The sequence below is a fragment of the Cydia splendana genome, chromosome 6 (assembly GCF_910591565.1).
Source record: "Cydia splendana chromosome 6, ilCydSple1.2, whole genome shotgun sequence".
In the NCBI taxonomy this organism is placed as follows: domain Eukaryota; kingdom Metazoa; phylum Arthropoda; class Insecta; order Lepidoptera; family Tortricidae; genus Cydia; species Cydia splendana.
In genome coordinates, this window is record NC_085965.1 from 20,720,650 (window position 1) to 20,743,326 (window position 22,677).

Here is a 22,677-nt window from a genome sequence, read left to right on the forward strand (position 1 = left end):
ACCATTAGAAAAATATAAGTAATTTTAATACTCGAACCGACAGCACATGAAAAGACCTATTTTCAAGGCTTAATTCTGAACACTTAACAATAAAAAATAACAATTAATTGTATGTAAAATCGTTGTTTATTGAGTGCACTGTAGTTTTATTGTAATTGTGTATGTACTTTTGTAAAAAAAAAAAAACTAGGATCAGACTTATATCTATGAACAAAAACGCCAATTTCATAGGTAAGGACCTAATACTAAACAGCGATAACCAACTATGTTTCTAGAAGGCTCAGTAATTGATAAACGTATACAGTTATCCTTGTATTCATTGTTATTTACCATATCTTTGAGTAACCTCATAGTTCATTACCACGTGTATTTTTAATTAATGCTTGCGGTCAACTCTAATCAAATGAATTGCAAAATACTTTATCTTGTGTGTTGAATAGTTTTGTATATTTTATTTTCCTATTAAGTTAAACTGTATACGCTTAGCGCAGCATCATGGGATGGGCCATAAAAAAACCTTATAGGTCCAATTTTAATGTTAGATTTCGGATATTTTGGATTTTATTTATTTTCTTTTTGGTGTACATACCTAATGCAAAAGGTATTTATCTATCTTTGACATTTAAACGCTTAATAAATGTAGGTATAGTTTGTTTTTTTAGCATTAGAAAAAGACTACGCGATCCTGACGTCGATCGTTTTTTGATGAAAATCTACTGAAAAACACCCCACTTTTGTGTTGGCATTATTTATTTACAAAACTAAATTTTACCCCCGTGGCGTCAATGGCACGGCAAATGGATGCACCGTTTGGCGTTCAAAAGGTTAAAAATCAGTAACCATTACTTATGAAAGCAAAGCATGTAAATAATCGTATATGATTCATAATTGTTACATATTTGCCCTGACTTATTTTTCAAAAGTGTTTTTCAATAAAAAGACACGTCAACATCGCGTAGTCTTTCTCTAATGCTAAAAAAAACGAACTATATGTGTGTACTTCATTTTTCCAAACCAGACAGATTTGTAGATTATACGAACTTGACCTTGAGAAAATCTCTTTGTCACATATTTCTCGATTGAATATACATTGTATAAGTTAGTCACCTACACCAATACCTACAAGTTGAGCGCTTATCGCCACGCATTACCATAAAAATTGTAAACATGCTTAGCATAACAGGCGTCTTTTGTTTTCCGTCTAGTGCATTGACTGCCGGCGACCTACATCTCTCCTGCACTATTTGTTCGTACAGCTTACAGAGCTCATAGCGTCAGGGTGACCAGTATAACTCTGTCTTTCTACTAAGACAGAGATGAGAAGAATACTGCCCTCCTAAGTGTAAGTGTAAGGCCTGAGTGGACGCTCGAGTTGAGCGTGCAGCGGGGCGGGGCTTGCGGCGTGCATGTTAAACAAATGCAAACGTATAGGAGCGGCCTTAGTGCACGCTTAAATCACTTGTGAGCCCGACGCCACGATGCACGCCCCGCCGACCGCTCCGCTTCGAGCGTCCACTCAGGCCTTACACTAAGCCGAATATTGCTATCTCAAAAACAAATGATTTTGAAAATGGAATTCTCAGTTATAGAAACTAAAGTATGAATTTTCTTTTGAGATAGCGCTATTTGGCTTAGCAGGTCAGAATACAACTAATACTATTGGTTGGTTCCTCTCATCATCATCATCTCAGGTGGTGATGAGGCCAGTGAAAAGGCAGCCTGAGTATTGTTTACAATTATAGTTCGTTTTTGTTAGCATTAGGAAAAAGGTAAACAATCTTGACGTGTCTTTTTATTGAAAAACACTTTTGAAAAATAAGTCACGGCAAATATGTAACAATTATGAATCATATACGATTATTTACATTTCGTTTGCTTTCATAAGTAATAGTTACTGATATTAAAAAGTGTTTTTCAACTAAAAGACGCGTCAAGATCGCGTAGTCATTTTCTAATGCTAAAAAAACGAACTATAGGATGTTGACATAATTGTATAATTTAATAAGTCATAATTAATAACAGAACTGGTTATGCCCGCAACTTCCATCTCCCATTTCCTTAGGTAATTCTACCCCCCTTTTCACCCCCGTAGGGGATGACTAAATAGGATGACAAAAGTGGAAACATGGAAGCACCAGCCAGCATTTAGTATGAAGCATTTCGAAATTGAGCTGTAGTAATTTTTCGTTTTGCTTTGATGCCGTTGGTTCCATATAACCATTGAAAAAATCATCAAGAATTGTTTAATCGTCACCATAGATAGAGAATATTCACGAAAATTCGTATCATCACCCATATAATATCCTGTAATTGCTATATAAAAACGTGAGACTTTTATTTCTCCTTCTCTTAAGGCCCCATATACACAGTGGTCAAGGATGGTCCAATAATCCATGACAATCCATCGCCATTGTGTGCCACTTCAAAGGAATCGTGGCGTGGTGTTGATACAGTCGCGCATCGCATGGCCCATCGTTAGCCACTGTGTACTGGGGCGTTTAGAAATAGACTTTCAAAATTTACAAGCTCTCATGAAGCGGGCCGCAGGTCAAACTTGTATCGGTTCTATGTTCAGGTATGCGCCTGTAAGTTTTTGGAACCGTATCTTAGTGAGCCGGCCTTGTGAGCCCCACAATTGGTTGATAGTGGTCCAAACGCGGGGGTTCCAATTGGTTCATTTGCACGTGATGGCCGGAAGCTCTGAGTTATACATAGATTATGTCTTTAGTGATACGGATGACAGATCTGTCGGGATGAATTAGAGGATCTTACTAACTACGTCGGTCGTCATCAGATATGTATATTGATGCGTTGAAGTGAAGGTGCTTACAAATATAAACACGCAATACCCCAGTATTTTCAAGGCTTTTGATGGTGTATGCTTGTTGACGCTGGGGTAGTTTTCAGTCACAGACATCTTAAAATAGGTAAATGCTTTACATGAATGATAAAAAAAAAATGTTTTTTCATTTGTGCATTTCGTTTTATACCTAACAATAGTAATAAATGAAATAATCTATTATTCATAATCTAGTCCAATAGATTATGAATGATATACCTACATATTTAAGTATCTAAAATATTAGTATTTATACGTAACAAAATTCGTTTTTTAAACAAAAGTTTTGACTTGCTCCATTACTTATCAACAATAGTTTAGCTGGTGGCGAGTCTACTCCAGTAAAAATATAGCATAATTGGTTTATTTATATTTTAGCCGTCCATTTATAATTATATTAAAATAAAATTCCCAGGGCGACCGGATTTCCTGTAAGTGGTTAGGTATATTGATAGCGATATTGTGCCGGCTCTATGCACAATATCGCTATCAATATACCTAACCTAGTAATTCTGTATTGTATCCGCATAATGGTCTCATTTATTATAACTCAATCTTTCAAACCATGACTAACATTAAATTAAATATATTTGGTTAAAAAAACATGCCCCAAACCAAACATGACATGTCATGTTTGAAGCTTGGTGTCCCGATGTCCCGGCGTCCCGGCCAGTAAGAAAATTGTCCCCTTGTGAAAGTGATTGCATAGTACATTCTTTTAAGGTATGGCTTATGTATTCTTCATATCACATTACACCAAAATCTTCTTCTTCAACCTAGCGTTTTCCCGGCCTAGCGCCAGGGTCCGCTTTCCTGCTCAGTCTTCTCCACTCAGGTGTGAGATTAATTGTTCTCTTCCATGTCCGCTGTCACGACGTCCAGCCAGCGCTTCTTAGGCCTATCGCGGCCGCGTGATCTAGGGCCATGGACAGTGAGATTGAGGCATCTATTTCCGACGTTACACCAAAATGTAAAAAAAAAGCAATTTGTCCCGGTCGACGTTTCACATATGGCAACCCTTAGTAGCGCGTCTTCTACGTATTGCGCAGCGCAACTAGCACTAGTAGACCTTGCCGCTACTGAGCTATTATTAGCAATGGAATATATAGTCCCGTGACTCACCTGCCTCAATTTGGGCTCATTTATCTACGCAGGGGTCACCTTATAGCTATAGCGACTTATTCACTGACCAAACAATTTAAGTGCTCAAATCATATTAGATCAATTTAATGTTTAAAATGACAGACTTGAAGTTGATTGCAACTCTGCAGGATTTTGATATGAATCGACGCGATTTTCAGTCGGTATTTCTTCATAACATTACCTACATTACAAAATGTTAAATGTAACTCAGAGGATGTTTTCTTTTTATATTATTGTATTAATAAATTTATGATCTTTCCATTTGTTACGCTTTAAATGGAATATACAACAATACTTCGATTCGAACTAATCTAGAATGTCGGTCAGGCTAGTTCCTGACATTTGCGCGTAATGATTGATAAAAGGGTCTAAATATAATAATAGTAGGTACTAAGCAGATGTTTGAATACACTTTGACTAGGTCCGTTATGTGAACAAATATACCAGAACAGAAATAAATCAGAAAATAGACAAACAGTAATAAACTCTAATAGCTTTCCTATAGGTATTGTACAATCGCTATCAGATATATATACCTAACGGTGCGGCCAAGGTGCCCACCAATTTTTTCAATGCGCCTATAGGGGCCGTGCTCGTTGGAGGTTCTGCCATCTTGTAGCCTGAATCGGAAACATACGTGCACATGTACATTGCCAAAGCAAGTGCTACCATTCTACCGTTCTTGTCGGTACGTTTCCTTGTGTATAGTAGGTTCTGCCATCTTGTGGGCTACATCGGACGCATAAACGACACATTTACGCCTTGCGCCAAAAATCTAAAGGCTCTTATGCTGCCCCTATAGTTCATGCACAGGGTCTATACCTCGGCCGCTCCGATATATGAATATCTAATGGCGACTGTACGAGTAGTTATTAAAGGGATCATGCTTTTCAAGGGGGTTTGTTACCTTTTTCTAAACATTGTTTATTCTGTTGTCCATAGAGGAGAAATCGGATTGCGACGGGCGGCTACGATGCGAGACGTTCGACATCGAGAAGGTTCTCCGCCACGGCGCACACCTCATGGGCTCGGAGGGCCACGAGTACGACCTGGATGAAGAGGCCCTTAATGCTGCTGGTACGTTGACTCGAGACGTGTTCTACTTTTTGTTATATAGAGTGGTCATTTGCTTGTACCTCATGGGCTCGGAGGGCCACGAGTACGACCTGGATGAAGAGGCCCTTAATGCTGCTGGTACGTTGACTCGAGACGTGTTCTACTTTTTGTTATATAGAGTGGTCATTTGCTTGTACCTCATGGGCTCGGAGGGCCACGAGTACGACCTGGATGAAGAGGCCCTTAATGCTGCTGGTACGTTGACTCGAGACGTGTTCTACTTTCTGTTATATAGAGTGGTTATTTGCTTGTACCTCATGGGCTCGGAGGGCCACGAGTACGACCTGGATGAAGAGGCCCTTAATGCTGCTGGTACGTTGACTCGAGACGTGTTCGACTTTCTGTTATATAGAGTGGTCATTTGCTTGTACCTCATGGGCTCGGAGGGCCACGAGTACGACCTGGATGAAGAGGCCCTTAATGTTGCTGGTACGTTGACTCGATACGTGCTCTACTTTCTGTACTATAGAGTGGTAATTTGCTTGTACCTCATGGGCTCGGAGGGCTACGAGTACGACCTGGATGAAGAGGCCCTTAATGTTGCCGGTACGTTGACTCGATACGTGCTCTACTTTCTGTTCTATAGAGTGGTAATTTGCTTGTACCTCATGGGCTCGGAGGGCCACGAGTACGACCTGGATGAAGAGGCCCTTAATGCTGCTGGTACGTTGACTCGATACGTGCTCTACTTTCTGTTTTATAGAGTGGTAATTTGCTTGTAGCTTGGGGATAAAACAATCGGGCCTTAGAGTCTGTTCGGAAAGAGAAGAGTCGTGGAATGTATTGTATGGGGCCCCATACATTCCACGACTCTTCTCTTTCCGCACGGACTCTAGAATGCTGTATTAAGAAAAACTCTAGGTTTATTCAATCGATCAAGATATTTTATACGATAGGGATATTATATATTTGAGACTATTTTGCTCTGGTTTCCTAGGATAGCGGTGCCGTCATATAGCGGCCGTCTCCATACAAATACTAAGACATCCATATTTAGTATGGAGACGGCCGTTATATGACGGCACCGCTATCCTAGGAAAACCGATCTTTAGGCTTTGGAGCTAAGGTTTTTTTTTTCAAGCCAAAAACGGCCCTCTGCTGGGCAATGCCTTAATTTCTTCTCCTCTGGTCAGTCGTTAAGAAGTCCGGCGAAACCTTAATGCCTTCACATACAGTGTGATAACTCATTTTTTTATTTCCATAGACATAAACGAGCGTCTGTCGCGGCAGCGGCAGCAGCTCAACGCGCGCCTCGGCTTGGAGGTGGCGTCCGGCCTGGGCGTGGACCTGACCACCGCGCTGTACACCAACGACGACCTCTGTCCCGCCAAACCGCCACCAGTCAAGACTGAAGTGATCAGGGTACGTCACACACTTGTGCTCAGATATATACGCCCGCCTCGGCTTGGAGGTGGCGTCCAGCCTGGGCGTGGACCTGACCACCGCGCTGTACACCAACGACGACCTCTGTCCCGCCAAGCCGCCACCAGTCAAGACTGAAGTGATCAGGGTACGTCACACACTTGTGCTCAGATATATACGCCCGCCTCGGCTTGGAGGTGGCGTCCAGCCTGGGCGTGGACCTGACCACCGCGCTGTACACCAACGACGACCTCTGTCCGGCCAAACCGCCACCAGTCAAGACTGAAGTGATCAGGGTACGTCACACACTTGTGCTCAGATATATACGCCCGCCTCGGCTTGGAGGTGGCGTCCAGCCTGGGCGTGGACCTGACCACCGCGCTGTACACCAACGACGACCTCTGTCCCGCCAAGCCGCCACCAGTCAAGACTGAAGTGATCAGGGTACGTCACACACTTGTGCTCAGATATATACGCCCGCCTCGGCTTGGAGGTGGCGTCCAGCCTAGGCGTGGACCTGACCACCGCGCTGTACACCAACGACGACCTCTGTCCCGCCAAGCCGCCACCAGTCAAGACTGAAGTGATCAGGGTACGTCACACACTTGTGCTCAGATATATACGCCCGCCTCGACTTGGAGGTGGCGTCCAGCCTAGGCGTGGACCTGACCACCGCGCTGTACACCAACGACGACCTCTGTCCGGCCAAGCCGCCGCCAGTCAAGACTGAAGTGATCAGGGTATGTCACACACTTGTGCTCAGATATATACGCCTGCCTCGGCTTGGAGGTGGAGTCGAGCCTGGGCGTGGACCTGACCACCGCGCTGTACACCAACGACGACCTCTGTCCGGCCAAGCCGCCGCCAGTCAAGACTGAAGTGATCAGGGTATGTCACACACTTGTGCTCAGATATATACGCCCGCCTCGGCTTGGAGGTGGAGTCGAGCCTGGGCGTGGACCTGACCACCGCGCTGTACACCAACGACGACCTCTGTCCGGCCAAGCCGCCGCCAGTCAAGACTGAAGTGATCAGGGTATGTCACACACTTGTGCTCAGATATATACGCCCGCCTCGGCTTGGAGGTGGAGTCGAGCCTGGGCGTGGACCTGACCACCGCGCTGTACACCAACGACGACCTCTGTCCGGCCAAGCCGCCGCCAGTCAAGACTGAAGTGATCAGGGTACGTCACCGCACCTGATTAAACAGCAAATAAAGATAATATAAAAAAACACTAGTTACAGGTGACAATCGGAGTCATAACGAACTCAATAGTTAGCGTAGAGCAAAATTTGTTATGTCCGTGTCCGACACGGTCATGCTGACAGTGTACACGTCCTTATGTGCACCTGTAAAGTTAGCTTAAAAACACGTCATATAAAGCTATAAGTTTTAAAGTGTAAAATGTACTTACTAACAAAATATGGACTGTTTGTCTCAAAAAAAAGGCATTTTATTTTTTTATTTTTTTATTTATTTTTTTATTTATTTATTTATAACATAGTAAAGTTTGAAGGCATATAAAAAGAAAAAAAGGATATGTCGCATTACGTCACACCATTTTTAGAAATACTTGATAGGTACTTATTTTTAAAGAATTTATTTTGTTTTCTTTTCTCACAGAGGCCAGTCCAAGAGCTAGTCCCATCGTCATCCAAGCCGCTCAGCTCTCGCGAGATGAACTTAGCGAAACGCAAAGCGCGACAAGCGGCGTTCTGTAAACAGAAGTCGCGCGACTGCGAGGAGCCGCCCGCGCCGCCCACGCCGCCGGTGGAGCCGGACCGGAAGAAGATCAAGTTGGAGATCGACGAGTTTAGCTGTGAGTATTAGTTTAATAGCCCTTGGGATCTGTATGATAAAGCTAACGGCCAGGCCACGAAATTGCGCTACCGGCGGCGGCGGTGGCGGCAACCATAGGTTGAAGCGAGAGACAGCGATCGGACCTTTCGTTCCCACCTATGGTTGCCGCCGCCGGTCGCGCAATGTCGTGGCCGGGCCGTAATGCTTCAGTTTTACTATTTGTGGTTTGCAGTCAACAGTCAGTAGCCTGACCGTAATCGTGATTTGCCTCCGTATCTTTTCGTGACTCTCTGTTCTAGATTTATAACGTTCTTTAATTATCGTTTTGGAAGATTATTTCTTAAGCGTGTTCCGTCGTGTCTGTCCGTCTCAAGTCTTCAACGTGATTTTTGGGTTTTACTCGTGTTTATCTAATAGTTGATCCCTCGTTGACAGTGGAGCAGTCACTAGCGGTGCCGGACTGCTCCGGAGCGTGGGGCCCTAGCTCTCGCTGGCCGCTGGAGAGCTGGTGCGGCGCGCTGCAGGCCACGCTGTTCAGCGCGGCGTGGGAGGCGCGCCACGGCGCCGCCTCGGCGCTGCGCGAGCTGCTGCGCGCGCCCGTCGCCGCCTCCGCGGGGCAGGCCGCCGGCGACACCCCGCAGCAGGTCACTCCGCTGTTCAAAGTTACACTGCAACTGTGTGACAAATTACGTGCTTCAGAGAGTTTTTGATAAAGTACTCCCATAAATCTAAAACGAATTCACTCAGGTTGTTCAATGGGAAATTTGAATTTAAGGCTTGAAATTTTTTATCCAACGCAAATATCCGGAAAAAATATTACTAAAATTAGAAAAAGTAACTTCTACTCCACAGGTCCATCAATTATTGTCTAATATTGAAATATTTTCATGGAACGAATGCTTTGTTTTCAGATGGAAGACGCCCACCAAGAATGGCTGGAGGATATGGCGCTGAGGTTACTGTGCGTTCTGGCGTTGGACCGTTTTGGCGATTTTGTGTCAGATCAGGTGAGTTACATATGAGTGAGTTATTACGGCATGGATGACTATATATATATGAGTGGTATTCCACCTGTCCAATTTTTTGTCCAATGTCATTGCGTCTCACTCTCTCTGTACGCTCTGTCGTCGTCGTCTGCCTTTTTCGGCCTTGTGATTGTTATGTCGAATTTTGAATTTTAATGTCCGTAGTTAATAATGTATATCAGGCAGTCAGTCGGTCTACGTGAGGTCGCCACGGTGGTTGGAAGACACGACACTCTCATTTAAGCAAAATTGAAAATGTTTTAAGTCTTGGTGGCGCGCCAGTCAATCATTCGGTCTACGTCAGGTCGCCACGGAGGTTGGAAGACACGACACTCTCATTTAAGCAAAATTGAAAATGTTCTAAGTGTCGGTGACGCGGTCGGCTGCCGCCTACAATTCCACTCGCTCCAATTCGCCATCGCCAGTCCTGGTGGATTTCAATCGTAGGTACCCCAAAAGGTTGAAATGTTTCACAAGCTACATGTTTATCAGGTGGTGGCCCCCGTGCGTGAGACATGCGCGCAGACTCTCGGCGTGGCGCTCGCGCAGATGCGAGCGCCACGCGTGCGCGCCGCGGCCGCGCTGCTGTCCACTTTAGCAGCACAACAACAGTGGGAGGCGCGCCACGGGGCGCTGCTCGGCTTCAAGTACCTGCTGGCCGCGAGACAGGTAACTATTATTCACTTTCCTTTTAAGCCAATAGTATCAAACGATCGATAAACGTATCGACTCAACGCGGCTGGCATGTCAGAGTTTAATTTTAGCCCTTTGGTCGCCAAAGTTAACGTTTAATGTTATCTCATCTTATGAAAACGTTTACAAATGTAATTATGATTACCCGAATGCAACCTCATATAAAATAAAAGTAACAATCAAACCATGGGCAGTGTACACCAGGATACCGCCCAAAATTTTGTCGACCCACCTGTTGGTCTAGCATGAGTTGCATTCTCGCGCGCGACACCATACATCTAGCGCCACTTCAAATATGGACTCGCGCGCAAGAACGCAACTTATGATAGGCCGCCTGATACCTTTAACTATCGTTTACAACGTGTTTCTCTCAACAGGAAGTGGCATGCGACAGCGGCGTCATCGAGCACCTGATATCGGGGCTGAGCGACCCCGCGGAGGACGTGTCGGCCGTGGCGGCGGGCGCGCTGGCGCCGGCCGCGGCCGCGCTCGCCGCGGCCAGGGCGGCCGTGCTGCCCACCGTCGTGGCACGGCTGTGGCAGCTGCTGCATGACCAGGTAGCCTGTCTATCATCGAGCACCTGATATCGGGGCTGAGCGACCCCGCGGAGGACGTGTCGGCCGTGGCGGCGGGCGCGCTGGCGCCGGCCGCGGCCGCGCTCGCCGCGGCCAGGGCGGCCGTGCTGCCCACCGTCGTGGCACGGCTGTGGCAGCTGCTGCTGTAACACAACTGTTTTGAAAGGGGGTAAAATAATAAATGAAAAGCTCCGGCTTGTGGAAAATGGAAACAGCCATGTTAACAAAATAAAATTAAATCAAAATAAATTAAAAAGACTAAACGGAAACCTTGCTGCAGGAAAGCTAGGAGGAGAAACAATTAAACAAATTTATATCTAACAAACTTTATTAATCTAATCATTTACTGTTAAATGCTCAGTGGTAAAGCTGGGTCGCTTCACAGGTTCTAGTTATAAGGGTTTACACCCATTAATTAAAAACTAAAAAACTAAATTTCGAAATACCTAAGTTTTATGCACCAGAACTTTCAAAACTTCAAACTAAATAAAATTAAATCATAATTAACCATTTTAAATTTGTAGTTGGTGGCGAATGCCACTCAAAAGTTATGCAACAGACCGACCTCAAAAACTGCTGCTGGAACTGCAGCAGCGGGGAGCGAACTCGCCTTACCCCGGGAAGCTGGCCGCTAACCTGGTTGGAGCCGGCCGCTGCAGATGGCGTGGTACAGATCCCACAGCCTCATATTACAACTTCTAAACATCTTCAAATGAATTCCAAAAGAAATCGAAAGCTCTTCCAAAAAAATTCACAAGCTCCCGGCTCCTGTAAACCGAGAAATGGATACATTAGCCGACGCCTTAATGGCCGCTAAAGAAAATATGAAACAATTGGAAATTTAGCTCACCGCACTGGAAGCTGTTAGGACTTCTGGCGGAGCACTCCCAACCCTCGAGCAGGAGTCAACTCTGTAAAGAACCAAAAACCTGGTTAAGGACGAACCCACAACGTTTCGCGCCATTGTGGAGTTGATCACACCTAAATTCCATTTGTACTTACTCAGTGGAGCACACCGAAGGACTCGAGCTGCTTCCAGCATTTCGACCAACATGGCGAATGTGTGGTCTCACCACAAATAGTACTCATGCGAGCGTGCGTCCCCGGAGGAGTCCACACATCAAAAGTGCATGTCATCTCAAAATGACCTCCTCATATGTTGAGTACAAAAGGCCAAAACAAAAGTAGGGTGCCAATCCCTTGAAGACACAAATCCTACGAAAATTCTGACTGATTTATTTAACAATTCACTCCTGAGCCTAAGAAATATATTTTATCAATAAATCTAATAAAGTTTCATTTCAGAGCCCCCTTTTTGGAGTCTGTAATTCCTGTTTTATTTAACATCTAAATTCTCTCTTACTTAAAAAACATATCTAAATCATACAAACTTTTCCTGGAGTGACAACCTAAATATCTCAAGTTTTAATTATTTTTACTCGTATGACAACCCCGACAACAGATAAGCATAAAGAGGTGCATCTGAATGCAACAGATTATGCAAATAAGTGCAACCAATCGAGTTAGTTTGGGATATTGTTAAAATCATCGAAATAAGAAAAGGAATTCAACCCAAAAATATTAATTTAAAATTTAAGAAAATGTCTACGTTACAATACCCCCCTCCCCGATTTTAAGGTTCAACGTAGGTGAACCGCTCGCTGTCCTCAGCGACTTGCACCACTAACACAAAATGAGGGCCAGAAAACTAATCTACTCAAAAAACTGATCTAGAAAACCTAGAATCTCAACAAAAGGTCTGACGCAACTTCGAGATTCAAACTTACCAAAAATGCTCAAACAAACTACCCAAAATCTAAAAGTGAAATCATACCAACGTTAATCAATCTAAACAAACTGCTGTTCTGACCGAACAAAAAAATCTAAACAACATCTCGAACCCACGTCAACACCACGGAAGGTGAAAAAAAAAACTATGCGGCCAACTGCACTGCACATAGAAAAAAACCTCCGTCTATCCTTCCAACCCGTAAACAAACCGTTGGCCTTCCCAGTACAACGCGATAAAAGCTTGTTGTGCTGAGAAAGCCAAAACCAACCGCCAGGACCGATGTTCAGCATTCCTCAAAAAAGCTCAGCTAGACCGGGCGAAATGAAACCTATAGTCCACTAACCATAAGCCTTCAATGAAAACCTTTGTTGCAACCCTACCGGTTGAGGACACTAAGGTTTGTCCCAACCCTTCAGGTAGACAACAATCATCAAACAACCCTAAAAATCCAAAACGGCCCTTTGAGTTGGTGAGGTACACCTGTCCCCCCCAACTCTCCGGAATCAAAAAAAAAAACATACCAAAAAATATGAAAATATGGTATACTTAAACAAAACGAGGTACATTACATAGCAGGTGAGTGGTTTGTCGTCCTTGGCGGCACGACGACTGGTACAAGACGAGGGATCGTGCGTCCAAGGATAACTCCCCAAAACTCTCAAAACACACTAAACCTAAAAAACTTCAACCATTTGGCTGACTTGCATTGCGGTAGCAGGCGTAAAAAGGTGGCGGAGACACCGTGTGCCGTTCCAACGCCTTCAAAAATGGCACATTGGATCGTCAACACGATAAAAAGAGGTACCAAACCAAAAGGGGTACCGCGGTCGATATGTCCTAAAAAGCCCGTTCTTCCATCCCCGAACAAAATTTGTAGTGAATACAGTCAGTGCTGTTCACCACGTACCGTGCATAAAGTCGTGATTGGATATTTTACCATAATACCCAACACTCCAAACGAGACAACCGTGAAACTAAACGTTCTTGTGTAGGCGAGGCCTTGGAAAATACCACCTCATTGAAAACCTACCAAAAACTTGTGTCAAAATCCAAAACATGCCACGAGCCTTATTCGAAATTCCCGCCAAATCTCAAAACGAAATTTTAAACTAAAATCTTGGCCGAATTAAAAAAATTACTTCAAATTAATTTATCTCATTAAATTTGAGTACTAAAACCTGACTAAAACCAAATCTCGTAACGTTCTAAACCAAAATAACTATATTGTATTTAACTAAATAAATATCAATATTCAAACAAATTTCAAAATCACATTTTAAAAAAAAACGAGCGTTTTTTTAAACGCCGAACTCGTTACGAAATAAAGAAAACATTACTAAAAATTACGCGTTTCCGAACGCACCCTAGTGACGTCTCTGTGTTTTAAAAACCGGCCAAGTGCGAGTCGGACTCGCGTTCCAAGGGTTCCGTATATTACACAATTTTTAACAATCAGTGCCGGATTAAGATATTTTGATGCCCTAAGCATTTCTAGGTGCCCCCTCTCCCTAGGGTCATCAAGATTACATTGATTTTTTGGTAAATTGAGAGAAGTTCATTGCCGCATTACAGCTGAGAATGGAAATCAGTCACATCATTTTATCACGAAAATTGACAGTGCCGCAGCAGTAATGTTGCAACAGAGTACCTAATGCTGTTGCAGTCGCCACCCGAATGTCACCTTTATCATAGCTTAGAAAGTAATAGAAACGCGAGCGAAGCGAGCGCGGAAATTTTTCGATATATAAACGCAATATGATAGACAGTTGTACATTTTTACTTTTAGTATGGAAATCAGTCACATCATTTTATCACGGAAGTTGACAGTACTGCAGCAGTAACGTTGCAACAGAGTAATGTTGCTGCAGTCGCCACCCGAATGTCACCTTTATCACACCTTATAAAGTAATTGAAAACGCGAGCGAAGCGAGCGCGAAAATTTTTCGATATAAAAACGCAATTTTAGTTATAGTCCCAACCAGGCGCGAATCCAGGATTTCATACAGAGAAGGGATGGGACAGTTTTCTATCAGCCTAGCTTCGCATAGGGCTCGATATTTAAGGGTCTCAGCGAGGTTGTTTTCATGCATAAAATATGCAAGAAAGCAGAGAGCTTGGAATTGAATTGGCGAAGTGTGAGAAAGGCAGTAGGCCCAGGTGCGAAAGAGGAAAGCTTGGATTTGGATCCACGCCCAAGTGTAATTAAGGCAGAAGATCAACTTTGCCGTAAGGCAGAAGGCCTCGCATAAGACCTAACGCCGAACCGCAAAAGAGTGGGTTGAAATCGAATCTATGCATGTAATCACGACTCTTCTACTGCGACCGATTGTTTCCCAAAGAATTACGCGCCATTATTTTTGCAAATTAGCTTTTGGACAGCTAAAAAAATCGTGTGGTAAAAACGATGTGTCTGTCCCTAATTTTAAAATTTGTTCACCTTTTTCAACCTGGCATTTTGGTGCCCCCCCTGAACATGGTGCCGTAAGCACGTGCTTGTTTTGCTTATTGGTTACAAAGTCTTTATTAATTCAACCATTAAAGTCGACGAGCACAAAAAACTTTGAGCTAGCTCTCAATTTAACATATTTTTTTAAACATTATTTTTAATTTGACCTTACAATTACTCGTAAGTAGGTAAGACCGTTAAATATTTAAAATGATTATCTTATCAGAAAATTATCACCAATTACTCTAAGAAAACTACAACTCTAAGTAATCCGGCACTGTTAACAATGTATTTTTTATGTGAAACGTGAGTGAAATCTCTTTAAAAAATCCGTAGGGGTCGGATCAAAAACTGTAATTAAGTGCGACTCACGCTTGACTGTACATTTCTAATAGGTTTTCCTGTCATCTATAGGTATAGACCTATTTTATGTATTTTTTTTAAAATTTAAGACTTAGTAGTTTCGGAGATAAGGGGGGGGGGAATGGTCATTTTTTGCCTATTTTCTTGAATAACTTCTAAACTGTTTATTCGAAAATTATAAAAAATATATATTTGAGATCCTTACAATAAGCTCTTTCATTTGATATGTAACATGATATAGTTTGAAAAATAAATTTTTTTCATTTTTTCATTTACCCCCCAAAAGTTGCCCCCATGTTTAAAATTCATTTGTTTACGTTCCATGTCCGTATTTGGGTCACAAACTTACATATGTGTACTAAATTTCAACTTGATTGGTCCAGTAGTTCCGGAAAAAATCGGCTGTGACAGACGGACAGACAGACAGACAGACAGACAGACAGACGCACGAGTGATCCTATAAGGGTTCCGTTTTTTCCTTTTGAGGTACGGAACCCTAAAAAACAATTTTATGCATTAAAAAATTACTTTGCACTTTAAACTAAATCACAAGAGTAAAATTTTGGTTGTAAATACCATTCTATATTTGGAAAATTACCATTTAATATGAAACACAAGTCGTAAGTTGTGTGGAGTACCATTAAAAACTCGAAACCGCTAAATAAATGTCGATTTCAGCGACTCAAAACTCGACTCAGAGTTAATCGAAAACTACCAAAAATACAGGTAAAACACTAAATTATGAGATCTGGAGACATCTTATTTCACACGATTATCCCTCTCCCTTCAAAATAAACACTAAATGTCAATGCAAAGCCAAATGAACTAAACTAACCAAAAATTTATTGCATACCTCAAAATTTAAGTGAAATTGTTACAGATTACATCAAAACCGTGCTGACTTTGGATATATTACCACTACAAAAACAAAAAGCATCAAGCCATTTCCACAACTGGACAGCCGGATCACAGGAATTGCTAATTTTGAAAATTAAATGATGTCAATTGTTCTGGAACTGAATATGCTAGCACGCCAAAGAAGAATATCTTCAATCTTTCAGAAGTTTAAATCACTATGAAACACCACAAGAAGCTTGCCGGACACTACTGCCAGACCATACTTCTATAATAAACTGGTTCCCCTGCGGCTATGCAGAGAGCTCTGAAAAACAAAATTGCCGACACTGCTTCCACAGCTGCTTGGACCTAGGATGAGCTCCTGATTGGCATTGACCTTCCTAAATAAATTATTATCAATAAGCTGTGAAATTGAGTGGTGCGTTTCAACTTTAATATACTAAATATGCTACTGCATTGAAATTTCTGGTGCTTCATGTTTACAACAAATGTGCTGTGTAATAAAATGAAATTAAATTATGTTAATTGTGTTAACTATTGTTTTCCTTAACAATACTTGGTATGTGGTGAAATTACTATGCCTTTAGGCTTAACCATACAAAACAAATCTCTGTGTAAAAAGTTACAAAATTTATATACAAACTATTGAAAAAAAGTGCAGTTCCAGCAAACATATAAAAATAATAAAGTGACAAGTTTCTATTAAAATTCACAAATCTTTCTCTTAAAATATGAAATTCTAAACTAAATACAAATATAACATGTGATCCCAAGTGGCAAAATTGTGTTCTCTTTTTTTATGTTATCAAATACAACATTTTTATTTTTAATTGAAATTAAAATGTTAAATGTGAAACCAAACGAAATACTAGTGTCAAAACTTCAAAATAGTATCCAAATTGACTAAAAATGCAACATGTGCTTTGACATCTGTCAAGTCAGCAAATTTTTATAACCTCAAAATGTGTCATACAAAATTCAATCGTTTTCAGAAAAATTACATGTAATTGTGCACAAAATTCAATAGAAATGTAGGCAAATGCCCAAATTATGGTATGCAATACCTAAAACATCTTTGCAATGTAACAAAATACTCTACAAAAGGTGAGTTAAACAAAATGATTTTCTGGTGCATAAAAATAAGTCTAGGCTTTTCCTCCAGCAAGTAATTATTTAGAAACATGAAAATCCTTGGGCGCCATTGTAACACAACTGTTTTGAAAGGGGGTAAAATAATAAATGAAAAGCTCCGGCTTGTGGAAAATGGAAACAGCCATGTTAACAAAATAAAATTAAATCAAAATAAATTAAAAAGACTAAACGGAAACCTTGCTGCAGGAAAGCTAGGAGGAGAAACAATTAAACAAATTTATATCTAACAAACTTTATTAATCTAATCATTTACTGTTAAATGCTCAGTGGTAAAGCTGGGTCGCTTCACAGGTTCTAGTTATAAGGGTTTACACCCATTAATTAAAAACTAAAAAACTAAATTTCGAAATACCTAAGTTTTATGCACCAGAACTTTCAAAACTTCAAACTAAATAAAATTAAATCATAATTAACCATTTTAAATTTGTAGTTGGTGGCGAATGCCACTCAAAAGTTATGCAACAGACCGACCTCAAAAACTGCTGCTGGAACTGCAGCAGCGGGGAGCGAACTCGCCTTCCCCCGGGAAGCTGGCCGCTAACCTGGTTGGAGCCGGCCGCTGCAGATGGCGTGGTACAGATCCCACAGCCTCATATTACAACTTCTAAACATCTTCAAATGAATTCCAAAAGAAATCGAAAGCTCTTCCAAAAAAATTCACAAGCTCCCGGCTCCTGTAAACCGAGAAATGGATACATTAGCCGACGCCTTAATGGCCGCTAAAGAAAATATGAAACAATTGGAAATTTAGCTCACCGCACTGGAAGCTGTTAGGACTTCTGGCGGAGCACTCCCAACCCTCGAGCAGGAGTCAACTCTGTAAAGAACCAAAAACCTGGTTAAGGACGAACCCACAACGTTTCGCGCCATTGTGGAGTTGATCACACCTAAATTCCATTTGTACTTACTCAGTGGAGCACACCGAAGGACTCGAGCTGCTTCCAGCATTTCGACCAACATGGCGAATGTGTGGTCTCACCACAAATAGTACTCATGCGAGCGTGCGTCCCCGGAGGGGTCCACACATCAAAAGTGCATGTCATCTCAAAATGACCTCCTCATATGTTGAGTACAAAAGGCCAAAACAAAAGTAGGGTGCCAATCCCTTGAAGACACAAATCCTACGAAAATTCTGACTGATTTATTTAACAATTCACTCCTGAGCCTAAGAAATATATTTTATCAATAAATCTAATAAAGTTTCATTTCAGAGCCCCCTTTTTGGAGTCTGTAATTCCTGTTTTATTTAACATCTAAATTCTCTCTTACCTAAAAAACATATCTAAATCATACAAACTTTTCCTGGAGTGACAACCTAAATATCTCAAGTTTTAATTATTTTTACTCGTATGACAACCCCGACAACAGATAAGCATAAAGAGGTGCATCTGAATGCAACAGATTATGCAAATAAGTGCAACCAATCGAGTTAGTTTGGGATATTGTTAAAATCATCGAAATAAGAAAAGGAATTCAACCCAAAAATATTAATTTAAAATTTAAGAAAATGTCTACGTTACACTGCATGACCAGGTAACCTGTCTTGCATTACATGCATTACATACCTACGTATCCAATAGAAGCTCTATACTTGACGTAGCAATTTACATGAAAACTTAACGTGGCCCGACTTTAAGCGCCACTTGCACCATCTCACTAACCCGTTAAACCCGTTAACCGGTTAAACCGTTAACCCAGTGTCTAATGTATGTATGTATGAATAAACTCTTTATTGTACAAAACACAAATTGTACTAGTAACCATGGTAACTCCAGGTTTAACCGGTTAATCCTGAGTTAGTGAGATGGTGAAAATGGTGATGCTTAGAGTTATTACAACATTTTAATCCTTTGCTGGTCCAATTTAGCAGACTCAAACTTAACAATCAAAGCTACTCTCCCCACCGAAGTATTTGTGTGACTTTTTTAAAATGATTATGAATTATGAATATAACAATAAAGCTTCCATTTCAGGATGACCTTGCTTCGCCTGCCAATTCCTACATGGCATTGTTGGCTTCTCTAATGGCCATGCCGCAAGCGGCCAAACTCCTTCACCCCATCGACTTGGCCGACGTACTGCCAAGGCTTTGGCCGTATTTAGACCACTCCACCAGCTCGGTCAGAAAAGCTTCCCTCCAAACACTGAGGACTCTCACGAGACCGCTAGTCACAGAGGTTAAGGCTCCGGACACGAATGGCAACGGCGAGTCCAGCAATGGAGAGGTGAAACCAATAAACGGCGTCCAATATTTAATGTGGACCCCTGAACTACTACAAGAGGCTATGAGACACGTTTACCAAAGAATTTTGTTTGAGCACGTCGGCGATATACAGATGATCGCCGTGCAAGTTTGGGAGAATCTCCTCCGCTACGCGCCGCTAGGAGTAGTTTTAGTTGCTGCCTGCCCGGTGCTGGCTACCTGGCTATGCCTCGCCATGCAGCCGGCCAGATTACCTATAGCACCCAATCTTTTACTTCAGCCGCCAACTAAAGAAAAGCGGGCACCGACAAAACCGAGCCAATTAGGAGAGGGCTTGCCGCCTGAGGCGAGGCCTAATCAAAAATGGTTCCTCGGTGGAAGCGAATCTCAACCTACCTGCGTACGTGATAAGAATGTAACTCGAGCGCGCTGCCTCGCTGCAGAGATACTAGGATATCTGTCCTGTTATCTAGTACAACCGGCTCCCGGTATCGAGTACAAACCTGAAGACGAAAGCCCTATAGACTGCTTCGTAAAAGTATTGTTAGTGCATTTGAGATCGTCGAGCGCGCTGCAGCGGCTGGTAGCGGGTCTAGTAGTCTCCGCGTGGGCGCGACGCTCCTTACACCACAATCTCTTTCCCCCTCCGATATTCGGAGAAAAACGAGACGACATCACCGACGATCCAATAAGTCGACTAGCTCCACCCCCACTAACAATAACTTTACACTCGTCTCTCAACCAAGCGCTATACTACGATGAAGTGGCTTTAAACTGCAACAGAATACTTCAAGAAGCTAGAGATTTACTAGCAATGATGAAACACTATAAACTACCAGTAGACGGCGAAGAATTCAACAACATCATCCGTCTCGAGCAAGTTATTCACATGACAACAGTCACAGAGCCTATGGTGGCGTCTCTAAAACTGAAACGGGTCGTTACGACGTTAGAGGAGCGTCGAAAGAATCTCCAAACCGCCGTGAACCAATGCGCGGCAGAACAGACTATTCTAAACATTTCAGTACAGGCAGCTTTAGCTGGCGCTTGTGCTAGTCTAAACTCGTTACCAGAGAAGTTGAACCCAGTGGTGAGACCCCTAATGGAGAGCATAAAGAAGGAGATGTGGGAGGAACTGCAGGCGCAGTCCGCGGAGTCGCTGGCAGCGCTGGCGTCGCGTCTGGTGTGCCGCGAGCCTAGTCCTAATAACAAGATATTGCACAACTTGAAGGCGTTTCTGAGGTTAGTATGAAGCCTTCTAAACAGACTCCCCTCTAACTTTGCAGTTTGGCAATAATTGCAGTTTTTTTAATCAACAGAAATCAGTCAATCAGAGAAAGAAAGTCCTTCGTATCGAATGGCCACTTAATAATTATATTTATTTATATATATTTGTGCCTTTTTCTAGGAGTTTAATGTATTATCATTCAGTACTTACAACACTTACTTTGCATATTCTTAGTTAATGTGTGTTAGAATATCCCTAATATTTAACTTAGTTTATATTTTTGCTTTGTTGTGTGTTTTCCTAAACAGACATCACTTTACAGATGTGACCCTGAGTTCACGCCGCACGTATCTTTGACCGAAAACACGGACGAGAATGGAGACTCTGGTAGTGGCGACAGCGGGGCGGAGGGCAAGGCGGAAAGGGCGTTGCATGGACCCACTAGTAAGTTAATTATACTGTAAAATCATTTCTACACTAAACAATAAGCTACTGATGAGGTCTCCTTTTTTTTTTAATATCCTATGTGTGTGTCCCACTGCTGGGCAAAGGCCTCCCGTCTTCCTTTCCAATACTCCCTGTGCTGAGCAAGATCCCGCCAATCCCGCTGGAATGCGTCCAGGTAGTCCCGCCATCTCTTTCTCATGAGGTCTCCTGTCACAGATTAAATGGTATTGCCTACATAGAATTGCTTACGGACAGATACTCATGTATGGCCATCCATCATAGAAGGGTCGTTACGCTTCAAATGAAATAAGGTCCTTTTTATCTGAAATTCCAACAGAAATTCTAATAGAAAGGTCCTTATTGCACATGAAGCATAAGTTTCGTCATAATCTTAATGTTATATGATCCTTTTATTTGGGACAATATTGGTGGTTATAAGAAGATATTTATAAAGTTAGATATCAAGAGGATTTATAACAAATTTTCATTTTATTTATCTCTCCGTAGTGGACTCGTACGTGGGTATACTGACCCTATGGGAGCAGCAGCGAGCGGCGGTGAAGGTGACCCCCCGCCGCGGCCGGCCGCCGCAGCACCACGCCGTGCCCGACGTGCCGCCCGACATCCTGCACGACCGAGAGGACGAGGTACCATCCAACACCCAACACATTCTTTATCTCTCCGTAGTGGACTCGTACGTCGGTATACTGACCCTATGGGAGCAGCAGTGAGCGGCGGTGAAGGTGACCCCCCGCCGCGGCCGGCCGCCGCAGCACCACGCCGTGCCCGACGTGCCGCCCGACATCCTGCACGACCGCGAGGACGAGGTACCATCCAACACACAACACATTCTTTATCTCTCCGTAGATGACTTGTACGACGGTATACTGACTCTATGGGAGCAGCAGCGAGCGGCGGTGAAGGTGAAGGTGACTCCCCGCCGCAGCACCACGCCGTGCCCGACGTGCCGCTCGACATCCTGCACGACCGCGAGGACGAGGTACCTTCCAACACACAACACATTCTTTATCTCTCCGTAGTGGACTCGTACGTGGGTATACTGACCCTATGGGAGCAGCACAGAGCGGCGGTGAAGGTGACCCCCCGCCGCGGCCGGCCGCCGCAGCACCACGCCGTGCCCGACGTGCCGCTCGACATCCTGCACGACCGCGAGGACGAGGTACCTTCCAACACACAACACATTCTTTATCTCTCCGTAGTGGACTCGTACGTGGGTATACTGACCCTATGGGAGCAGCAGTGAGCGGCGGTGAAGGTGACCCCCCGCCGCGGCCGGCCGCCGCAGCACCACGCCGTGCCCGACGTGCCGCTCGACATCCTGCACGACCGAGAGGACGAGGTACCATCCAACACACAACACATTCTTTATCTCTCCGTAGTGGACTCGTACGTCGGTATACTGACCCTATGGGAGCAGCAGTGAGCGGCGGTGAAGGTGACCCCCCGCCGCGGCCGGCCGCCGCAGCACCACGCCGTGTCCGACGTGCCGCTCGACATCCTGCACGACCGAGAGGACGAGGTACCATTCAACACACAACACATTCTAGAGCAACATAGACCTACAAGTATATGCATAAAGTTCAATTTCAGTTTTGACACTTCAGTGACGTGGC

General features: G+C 43.3%; 1 protein-coding gene across 1 annotated transcript in view; it reads left to right on the forward strand.

Annotated features, from left to right (window-relative positions):
- Nucleotides 1-22,677, forward strand: part of LOC134791775 (TATA-binding protein-associated factor 172) — a 64,814-nt gene that overhangs the window by 16,690 nt on the left and 25,447 nt on the right. The window contains exons 4-13 of the mRNA XM_063762930.1: nt 4,925-5,059; nt 6,303-6,460; nt 8,085-8,280; nt 8,697-8,905; nt 9,173-9,268; nt 9,779-9,955; nt 10,357-10,536; nt 19,139-20,610; nt 20,919-21,040; nt 21,551-21,690. Coding sequence (XP_063619000.1) covers nt 4,925-5,059; nt 6,303-6,460; nt 8,085-8,280; nt 8,697-8,905; nt 9,173-9,268; nt 9,779-9,955; nt 10,357-10,536; nt 19,139-20,610; nt 20,919-21,040; nt 21,551-21,690 — 2,885 coding nt within the window. The remainder of the gene's footprint in view (nt 1-4,924; nt 5,060-6,302; nt 6,461-8,084; nt 8,281-8,696; nt 8,906-9,172; nt 9,269-9,778; nt 9,956-10,356; nt 10,537-19,138; nt 20,611-20,918; nt 21,041-21,550; nt 21,691-22,677) is intronic.